This window comes from Micromys minutus, assembly GCF_963924665.1.
Source record: "Micromys minutus genome assembly, chromosome: 12".
Classification (NCBI taxonomy): domain Eukaryota; kingdom Metazoa; phylum Chordata; class Mammalia; order Rodentia; family Muridae; genus Micromys; species Micromys minutus.
The window spans coordinates 45,900,849-45,911,700 of record NC_137981.1 but is presented as its reverse complement, the minus strand read 5'-3'; the positions used below and the strand labels follow the sequence as shown (position 1 = coordinate 45,911,700).

The following is a 10,852-nucleotide window of genomic DNA, read 5'->3' as shown; positions in this document are numbered from 1 at the left end:
TCATTTTTCTGGCATAACCTTTTCTTTCAACTCACCAGATTATTAGGTTTTGTTTTGCTATTTAATAGCATTGGCCTGTATAGTAAAATTTAGAAAGGTAAATTGTTAGATCTGTTGGTTGTGTAGCTTCTGGTTTGCCTAATATTCCATTTATCAAAATATCTAAGTTTTCATCACATTACGTTCTCATCTCAGTTTTGAGTATAAGTAGCATCAGGTCACAAGTTATAGTTCTAATGGAAGTGCAGCCTTGGATGTAATTAATATAAGTGAACTAATCATTATAATAGGCCTTTTAGGACTGGAGTCACTGTCTTCATCCTGAATATAGCATTTCTTTACTGTGGCCACAGATAGTGCATGAGTATTTAGAAATGAATTGTTTGCTGTATCGCGTAAATATTTTTACTCAGCTTATAATAGAAAAAAAGTGAGTGGGATAAACTTGACAACCTCAACTCTACTGCGTACATTTATTTCTAGAAATATATTAGTATAATAATATTAGAATTATTTACCATGGAGATGAATCGGTGGGAATATTTAGAAAATACAGAATATTATCTTGACGAATAATCAGTAAACCATTGTCTGCTGTGGAAGAGGTTCAGGTGGTCACAGTGGTGCAACTTTCATGAGATGTTAAACATGCTGGTGCGAGCTTTTCAATGACACACGTGCCTGAGACTCACCAGTACTTTCATGGCCACTCAGCTGAGGGGAGAGCAGTACCAGGGCCAGCATCTGCTGCTGCACCAGGCACCCGGTCATCTCTGGAGACCAACCAAGTTACATAGCATAAAAATGCAGTTGGTTGAAAAGGTATAAAATCCTAGGTTACACTTTTCTTGTTAGGAACAGCTTCATTGCTCAGCGTGGCCAACAAAGGACTTTTATGCAAGTCCACGAAGGTGTCGTGCAGTTGCCTCACAAACCAGCAGCATGTTGCTGTTACTGAGAATAATAGAGTGAGTCCATAAAGGGATTCTCTTCTGGAAAGTAGAAAAACTATTAGAATTACTAGAACTACTTTATAGCCTCAAACTTTTTATGCTGCAGATGAATACCCATGAGCCTGTTTTTACAGTTTGAAGCAAGGGTTATAGATCATAAAATATGTAGCTTAGAAATAATTAAGTATATTTATAGTTTGGGGACTAGGTTTACAACTAACTCAGCAGGAAATAAAAGCTTAGCCAGGGAATAGATGGGGGGGAAAGTGGATAAAATACGCAAATAGGATTTATACCACTGATGGTTACACAAACACTTTGATACTGTATTACAGCATTCTAACAAAAATTGTATTCAGTAAGGAAAACATTGAGACAGAGAAATGGAATGGAGCGATAGTGGAAATTTAATGCATTTTCACATTTATGCCTCACTGTTAGAAAGTTAGAAATGAGCTAAATATCATGGACTAAGATTTGTGCTTATACTGTAGTTTGAAATAGGGTTGCAAGTTTTTAAAATGAGTTTATTTGGGTTAAAAATTACTATAGCCTTTAGAAGTTAGATTTTTTTTTTCTCAATGTTCAGGTGTTATTATTGAAAATGAACACACAAAAAGAAGACATGAAATAGGTGATGTGTGAAAGAAGGGCTCCAGCAGAGGGAAGAGGGGAGGGAGGGAGGCAGGGGTGAGACGGCACGAATTGGGTGCACGTACAAGCCGTCAGGACAGCGGCCTGCTCTGCAGCACTTGTAACACTTCTGGTGCAGCATGTTTGTGCGTCGCTGCTGTGTTGTTAATGGTAATGTGACTAGTAGCATTTCTCAGGTTAAGTTACCAAGTATTTGACTAAAATGCAGTTTGCTGGTTAAAACAAACAAAACCAAACCTTTTCATGGCTTTTTATTGTGCCTAGTGCTATCTGCCTTTTAATTCCACTTTAGTTTTTACCGCTCCCTTTCAGTTTTTATTTATTTATTTGTGACACAAACTTCCTCTGTCTGTTTAGCAGGAGATGAAGAATCCAAGTTAGATGATGCACATTCGTTAGGATCTGGTGCTGGGGAAGGATATGAGCCCATCAGTGATGACGAGCTAGATGAAATTCTGGCAGGGGATGCAGAAAAGAGAGAGGACCAGCAGGAAGAGGAGAAGATGCCAGGTAATGAACTGCAGAGGTCAGAAGAACTGCAGTGTGGGGCGAATGTGTGCTTTGTTCTGTAAGAGGTGGTAAGGGGCTCTTAGCTCTTCCCGTTGACAGAATGTTACAGTGTATGTCTGTTTTCTTAATCGACATTCCCTGTGAAAGCCTGTTCTAGGGAAGAGCACAATTTTAAGATTTCTTTTCCAGAGTTTAAGACTCATATTATTTCACCAAATCCCAGCTGCTTGCCAGTGTCCACCGTGGCAGGTATGTGGTGTAAGACTTCACAACCGTGGTGAACTCAGTCTACTTTTTAAACAGCTTTCAAAAATAGACATAGCTGAAGTTTGTTTGAACACAGTGGATATATGTTCCTTTTCTGAAATGTGTCCCCTTCCATGACCATTGTCCTTACTGTGCTGTGTACATTGCCCAGCTCACTTGAGCGAGTACTGGGAAGCAACACCCTGACCTCAGGGAGCCAGTCACCTCTTGTGCAGCCGTTTATCTTAGTTTTTGAGACAGTACCTCATGTAGTTGCCCAGGCTGACGTCAAACCCCTGTATAACTGAGGGTGACCTCTCACTTTCCTGCCTCCCCAAACTGCAGACATGTACCCTATCCTGTTGTAGACATGTACCCTGGGCTGTTCTATTGTTTCATTTCCTTGTTCTTAACAACAAGGTGTTACTTGGCTTGGTCTGAATCTGTATAATATTTTTATTCATTTGACCTTTTATTTTCTAACTTACAGATGTAATTTGTCACATCCTTTTCAGCGGATTATCTGCTGTTTTAATATTCGTGGTATTGCTCTTTTACATTTGGTCACTTTTCTTTTTGTTGGGTAGGCATATGCCACAGGGCATGTGTGGAGCTCAGAGGGACAACTTCCTAGTCAGTTTTCCTTCCTCCATGTGGGCTCCAACCGCGGCACCTGTACCAGGAGCCTCTCAGCAGCGTCAGACGGCAATTTCTTGGTGTAAGATAAAGTCTTGTTCTTCCATTCTTGAACTTTCTTACAGACCCATTAGATGTGATAGATGTGGACTGGTCTGGACTAATGCCAAAGCACCCAAAAGAACCTAGAGAGCCCGGGGCTGCACTCCTAAAGTTCACACCTGGAGCCGTTCTACTAAGAGCTGGGGTTTCTAAAAAGTTGGCCGGTCCTGAGCTCTTTACCAAAGTTAAAGAAACATGTCAACAGCTTCTAGAAAAACCCAAAGGTAACTTTATTTTGCTTTAACTGTATAGTGTGCTGTAACTATTAGTGTGCTCTTGGGAAGGATCCATTTGGTTGTCTTGTAGAACTTTTGCTCTAGGAACTTTATACGGAGTTATTTATATTATTTCTAAAGTTCAAGAAAAGCTTAATTCTGAAAAAAAAATGAGAAAAATAAGAAAGTGAACTTTCTGTATCAGAAGTGTTTTTGAAGGCTGAAGGTTAGCCTAGTGGATGAGTATAAGCAGGAGGCGTCAGATTCAGTTGCAGCAGCACAGAAAGGAGAAAATTGCTCTTTAACAGAGAAGTTCAGATGTCAGAGTACCCAGAGCTTTGCTCAGGGCTAAACAAAGCATCTTATGAAGTTTGTAGTTCTTTTTCTAAGCAAATAATGGATGGCTTCCTGACCTTTTCACCCCGTGACAAGCAGAGCAGTGTGCCCAAATGTTAAGCCTTTAATAGATGGTTTAGCTTGGTGGTTGGGGTCTCTGATCTGTGGTGCAGGGAACATCTGTCTGTTCCTGTGAGCTGTAGTTGGAGCAGTTACACCACCAAGATCTTTGGGCTGCAGTGAAGAGCAGACTGGTCACTACAGCTGAGACGCTGGACTAGAGCAGCGTTAGGTTTTGACTGTTAGCCTTTAGTCAGAAATATTTCATCTGAATTATTTTTTTACCTTATCACAAGAACTTTTAGCAAAACTGAAATTTTTAATGTATGGATATGGTGGGTTTGTGCTGATGTTTGTTTTGTGGCTTACTAAAACTTTTATCGGCAAGAGGCTGAGCCGATGCTTAAAGGGGGAGGAAGAGTGAAGGTACCACTACTTACCATGTGTATATTATATCCCTAAGTAGGGGTTGGGTGGTGGGGGTGTTTTAAAAGTTTCATGAGCCTGTGTCCTTTTGCCTAGTCATATTATCAGTAAAATTTCTTAATTTTAAGACTACTAATATTATAATTGTGAACATTTTGTAACCTGAAAACTAACCTGAAGGTTCTTACTATGTTCTTTTTCACTTTGGTTAGATCTATGGCCTTGGAAAACAACTCTTCTTAAACAACTCTTCTTTCTAACCCCAGTTTTTTTTTTTTTTTTTTTTTTTTTTTTGTCTACCTTATCCCAGCCTAATTTTTAATAAAATTCTCTCTCTCTCTCTCTCTCTCTCTCTCTCTCTCTCTCTCTCTCTCTCTCTCTCTCTCTCGCTCTCTCTCTCTCTGTGTGTGTGTGTGTGTGAGAGAGAGAGAGAGAGAATGTGTGCGTGTGTGCTTATGAATGTGACTGCCTGCCTGTCTGTCTGTCTATGTGTCAGTGTGTGCATCAAGGTGTTTTCTCCTCCCTTTACATGGTTTGATCGAAAACCACATTATTGTGTCTTAACACATTGTCCCAAGTGTTTATGTGACTGAGGCATCTGGCTAACACCTAGCTGTGCTCACAGCAGAGATTCCAGAGGCCGCTGTCTCTGCTGTGACTGCATTTGAATTTTGCTGTAGAACAGTCCTGATATGTAGGGCTCTAAGTGGTATTTACTGCTAGGCCACACACTAAGTTTGACTTAAACACTCTTGCTTGACCTGTCTCCCAAGTCAGTAGTCAAGGGTCTTGTTCTTCCTGTGAAGTCTGCATTTGGCACATCTTAAATTTAAAATAACATCACACTCTTGTTTTTATTAAGATGAACAAGGTACCTATGTGTTGAAGGTCCTTTTATGGGGGACAATTGCTGCTAGCCTTGACAAGTCACTCACTAAGGTTTAGTAAATCAGAGGTTCTTGAAGTATTCAATTAAGTCAGTGGTGACACTTACCACCTTTTAAGAAAACTTAATGCATGCTTGTTTTGATTGAAAGATGCAGACAGCCTTTTTGAACATGAGCTAGGAGCTCTCAACATGGCTGCTTTACTTCGAAAAGAAGAGCGCGCGAATCTTCTTAGTGACCTGGGACCATGTTGTAAAGCATTATGTTTCAGACGGGATTCGGCAATCCGGAAGCAGCTTGTGAAGAACGAAAAGGTACCACGCGGTGGTTGGTAGGAATGGTATTTTTCATCTTAACTGTTTTTGTGAATTTGCTTTCCTAGTCCCCCAGACACGCAAAGGAAGAATTCACATGAGTGGTTGTTGTGAGTGATGATTGTCATTCCAAACTTCATGAAGTTTATTCATTCTATGAAATGTTTCACATGTGAGAAAAGCTCAAGATAAGCAGACATATCAGAGTATATATGATTATTTACTACAGAATAATATAGGTGATTTAAAGTCAGAAATAAGAGTTTAAGATTTGAGAAGGATCTGATAAGAAGTTGGAAGTCTTAGGCTTTTAAAGTTGGAGACTGGGAGTGTAGGTGAGTGTGGCAGACATGGGCCAGATGACAAAAGAAACTTGGTGCTGCAAAGTTAGAAACGCACTGACTAAGACTTTACAGGAGTCGATAGGAAAACATTGAATTATCTTTCTATAATGTTGCTATAAAGAAAAATAGATTTGGGGAGATTAAATTTATAAGACAAAAGATGTGAACCCTCTCTAAAAATTAAAATGAACAGATAGGAGGGATGGGAGACCTTTTCTAAGTCAAGGCTACAAGGCTAGAGAGCTGACTTAGCAGCTGAAAGCAATTACTGCTTTCCTAGAGGCCTGGGGTTCTGTTCCCAGCACCCTCTTCTGGCTTCTGTGGGTTCTCTCTCCCTCTTCCTCTCTTCCCCCCTTCTCCCTCTTCCTCTGTTTGTCTCCCCACTCTGCCTGCTCCTTCCTTCCCTCTCTGTCACTGTCTCCTTCTGCCCTCTCCTTTTCTCTTTCTCTGTCTTTCCCTTTCATCCATCCATTCATCCATCCATCCATCTCCCCCACATAAAGTCCTGATTGAAAATGGCTTCATCATTCTCCTTTGCTATTCCTGTTTTGCATGTCCTTAATGCCTCTCATTCTTCTGCCTAGGTGCCATATCTCCTGGCAGCCTTTCTCTTGAGTATTACCATCCCAGCCCTAAGCATGTGTGTAGTCAGTCCTCTTAGTAGTTGGGTACCAACAGCAGTCACCATCCTCCTCCTCTTGTTTCAGTTTTAAATTACACTTGCATCATGCATGGCTGATTGTATTAAGGAGTGCCAATATCTTCAGGATACTGCCTACTTTGTGTAAAATACATTCCATGGTGCTTGTTGGTTCCTCCCTGATACACTGCTGTGTGCTTCAAATACATTAGCAACTCAAAAGCCCTGAAAAGTCCCAATGAGAATTGTTTAGAGCCTTATACCTTGTAATTCAGAGTACAGAGAATAGATAGTCAGTGGACCATATGACACACTGTGACATTTAATGACTCGTTATAAGTGTCTTAATTGATCCATCTGCAGAAAGAACTGTGAGTTCAAATTTCTCAGTGTTAAAGACTCAGCAGTAGCCAGACCTGGTGAGCTCTCCTGTCTTAGGGGGAGGTAGGAGGACCTTGAGCATGAGCCCAGCCTGGGTTACAAATGACACGACACAGCTGAGAGAAAGGGACAGCAATGAAGAAAGTAAATGCTCAGAGCCCCATGAAGAATGCTTAGGTGAAGTTGTATGTCACCATAAGAGAAAACCATTAGTCATATGTTCAACATTGTCACTTTATAGGAGAATTACTTTGAAGTATTTATGTATAAAGCACCTTAGGAAAAATAAGAAAACTCATAGCTATTGTAAATGAGTTTTAAAATCATTTTAGCATTACAACATTAGAATAACATACAGCAAATAAAAGGAAGGAAATAATAGCAGATTAACAAAAACTGCAGGTAGAAGGACATTAGAAAAATACATAGTAAAACCAAAGGCTGCTTTTTTTATTTGTTTGTATGTTTGGTTTTTTAAGAAATTAGTAGTTGCCTAGCTAAACTAAGAAAGAAAACAGAAATGAGCAGTAACAGGAGAAAGGCTGAGGTGACACTAAGGAGGCCATAGGTGATGGGACAGCAGCAGGGTGTGGCTCCTGGGTGTGGCTCCAGGATAGAGGTTCACCAGGCAAGCCCACTGCTCTGGGTTCCGTCCTCAGCACTGAGCACCAAAACGAAAAAAAGAAAAGGTTTGAGTTTAAAGTTCAAATAAACTGAGTCTCAGACTCAGTCTGAGTAAGGAGGACTAGAAGACTGAAGTAGCTTCATGTCTCCTTCAGTTTAGATCCTTCTAGAAGTGAAGCTTCCACTCCCAGATATTGATGCTTGCAGATCTGCTAAATATTAAAAGAAAAGAAAAAAACAAGGTAACAACAAGACAAACACTGATTCTACACAGTGTTTCCAGAAAGATAAAGAAGCAGGGATCCTTCCCAGCTCATGTCACACCTCCAGCATTGCAAGTTCATCCCCTCCCATGTAGACAGTCATAAAGATTCCACAAAATGTTGGGAAATCAAATCCAAGAATAAATGAAATGAATTCTGTATCACAATTAAATATGGCTTTCTCCAGGTATGAAGGGCTGCCCAGTGTTCTAAAATCATTCACTGTGCTCTGCATATCAGACTTTAAAAGATCGTATCCTGCAGTAGTTAATACTATTGTTCTCCCAGAAACCGGTCTAACAAAATTCTAATAAAAATCCAGCTGAGATTTTGGTACTCTTGGTGGGGATAAACAAGCTGATTCTAGAGTTTGTGTGGAGTCTGGTCATATCGTTTATGTACACACACAAGTAAGTAAATAAATGGAAGAATTTATCTGTTAATTTCAAGGTGCTGTGAAATACACATTTAAAGTAACGTGGTAAAGGTAAAATAAAGAATTTCAGTTAAACGGCAAGGAGCAGATTCCACAAGTAGACAGACACAAATGTAACCAGTTAAGAGGAACAGGAGAGTATAAAATAGTTTCAGTTTTTAAAATTAATTTTTGTTATGAGATAATCATTTCTCTTCATAAATTGAGACACTATTTAAAAGAAAAAAGGCAAACTATGGGAGACACTTACAAGTACTCTTCTTAAATATCTTAAATATATTCAGATGTTCTCAAGAATTTTAATAAAGAAATTTTCACAATGGTGAAATATTTAAACAGACATCATGCCAATGTGGATAGCCATTAAGCACATGAATAGATGTGTATCCTCACCAGCCATTAGGATATAAATGAAAGCTGCAGTGAGATCCTGTATCAGTTGCCAAAAAGAACTAACCAGCTAAAACTTTGGGCACGCTAGTTCTCACACTGAGTCCACCTGCAGTGTTCTTCCTCGGCAGGAAGTGAACGCTGCACAACTGAACACTCGTCAGCCTGTCAGCAAAGCATGCCGCAGCGTGCATGGCTTTCAACGGCCATGTTGAGGAGAGGAAATAGCATCAGTAGGTCAGACCTGGCCTGTATTTCTGTGACATTTGGGGAACAGTAGAGCCGATGAAGACATCAGTGGCTACCAGATTAGGGTTGAGAATAGGAGGTCAATGCTTCATTGAGTAAAAACCATGTGTGTCTTCTCTGACTGTTGCCATGTTTGCATGAATCTGTGTGTTAAACCTCAGAATTGTACATAAAAAGTTACTTTATTCAGTTCTATGGCCCAGATGCTGCAAGACTAATAAGGAATGAAGAATGTTTGACTTATGAAGGAAAAAGTGGTTCTTTTCTCAGAACCTGAACTTCGTCAGGCAAAAGCAAGACTAAATATAGGTGCCAGTCAGCAGTGCGGACCAGTTCCTTCCTCGGGAGAAGCAGAGGCTCAGCGCATTCTGCCTCTTCTCTGCTCTAGTGGCTGTTTTCTCACTAGAAATGCAGATTAAATGCAGTTTATTACCCATTGGGAACTGTATTGGAGCCCCACCTCAGTAAGAGCTTAAACAGGGTGCCCTCTGAAGCTTGTTCGATTATTGGTCTTGAACAGAATCCTAGGTTTGCTTTAACATGTTGAGTTGAGTTAGTGCTCAGCTGACGTTGGGGTTGGGTGGAGCTACCCTGCCTTTCTTTGTCACTGTCACACAGCAGTGCACAGCTTGTTGCTTTTGTTTCCTCCATACAGGGAACTGTGAAGCAGGCGTATACAAACACTCCCCTGGTAGACAATGAGCTGCTTCGGCTAAGTCTTCGGTTATTTAAGCGGAAGACCACCTGCCATGCCCCTGGACAGGAAAAGGCTGAAGATGGGAAGTTGGCACCATGCGGCGTCCAGCAGGAGCTGTGTGTGTCCTAGGCTTTATCTTCCCCGTAGTGCATGATCTTTCTTGAAGTTCTTTGATTTGAAGACATTGCTAATTACAGAGACGGAAGAGTCATCAGCCACGTCAGAAGTGAAGAACTTCAATCTTCGGAGGCACCAGTTTTGGTTCATTTACGATTTTACATTAATTTTTATACAGTAATTGACACTCAGGCAAAATAATGTGAAAATGTCTAGATTTAGTAGTTTTGTCTGTCTTTGTTAAAATTGAGGATTTTAAGGAACCAGGTCACCCTGCTCTTCCAGCCTATGAATACTTCCTGTGAACTAGAAGTACTGACTCTTATTCTGGATCATACAGAAACTGGCCTCAGTCAGGTGTGTTGAGAGAAGCAGCCGCACAAGCTCTCTGAGGGGCATGGCCCAGCGAGTGCGCCTGGAGGCAGTCTCTACCACAAGGAAGCCCAATGGTTTGCTTTTTTTCTTTGGAAAATTCTAAAATAAATGACTCCATGGGATTTTTTTTTTTTTAACACATGTACATTGCTACATTATATATTGGAAGTCTTTGAACTTTTGAGTGGGGTTTAAATGTTTATTATCAGAGACCGTGTGCTATTTTATTTTTAATAAATGTACGTTCCCTTTCTTGTTGTAGATTTTCCTTGCTCTTTATTAATCAGACTCCAGACACCTAGAAACACGTATCATCAGCATTATAGTTTCATTCTTCATATATTTTCCTACTTGTGTACTTAGCATTGGACATTTGCATACGTGTGAGGATACTGGAGGATGTACTTTACATCCGGCTGGTGATTCTGGAAGCAAAGCAAGAGTTCACAAACCTGTGATCAGGATGAAAATCCTGCTACCTCATCTCAGTTCTGAGCTGCCTCTGTCCATTCTGTACTATGTGAAATTTACTTTTTTAAATTTCAGATAGTTTGTTCTTGTGTGTTTGGCTCACGGAGTAGACTCTTAGGAGTGGGGTAGATGGCAAGCTGAAGACTATGGGCAGACAGCTTTGGTGCTGAGGTGATAATAGAGACGTTCTGCTTGCTCCTGACTTTTCACGGGGCTCTGTTTAAGCTCTGAGCCTGTGTTACTTCTTTCTGGCCTTGCATCCTGTCTCTGGGGATTGCATGGAGACCCTGCAGCAGTGCTTGTTCTACTTGTTTGGCAATAGTGTGTCTTCCCCGTGAGAGATCAAGTAAGAGCCCTGTACTGACCGAAGCTGACTGGGGTTGATGCCCAAAGAAGAGTCAGCTTTGAAAAGAAGTTTCTACTAAGCTTGTATACGTGCTTTATATACGTTGTCATCTTTAAATCTCTGTTAGGTCCTGGCCCCAGGTTTTTCTTTGAACAAATTAAACAGGGGCCGGAGACTACA

General features: G+C 40.6%; 1 protein-coding gene across 5 annotated transcripts in view; it reads left to right on the top strand.

Moving 5' to 3' along the window:
• ZC3H13 (zinc finger CCCH-type containing 13) overlaps positions 1 to 10,066 on the top strand; it is a 58,886-nt gene extending 48,820 nt beyond the window's left edge. For 3 of the 5 annotated variants that reach the window (XM_080926046.1, XM_080926043.1, XM_080926042.1), the window contains 4 exons: positions 1,965 to 2,117; positions 3,125 to 3,325; positions 5,176 to 5,339; positions 9,322 to 10,066. In XM_080926046.1, coding sequence (XP_080782172.1) covers positions 1,965 to 2,117; positions 3,125 to 3,325; positions 5,176 to 5,339; positions 9,322 to 9,492 — 689 coding nt within the window. In that variant the 3' untranslated portion in view covers positions 9,493 to 10,066. Of the gene's footprint in view, positions 1 to 1,964; positions 2,118 to 3,124; positions 3,326 to 5,175; positions 5,366 to 9,321 lie in introns of all 5 variants that reach the window. The other 2 variants (XM_080926044.1, XM_080926045.1) reach the window with 2 other exon arrangements.
• The last annotated feature ends 786 nt before the right edge of the window (positions 10,067 to 10,852 follow it).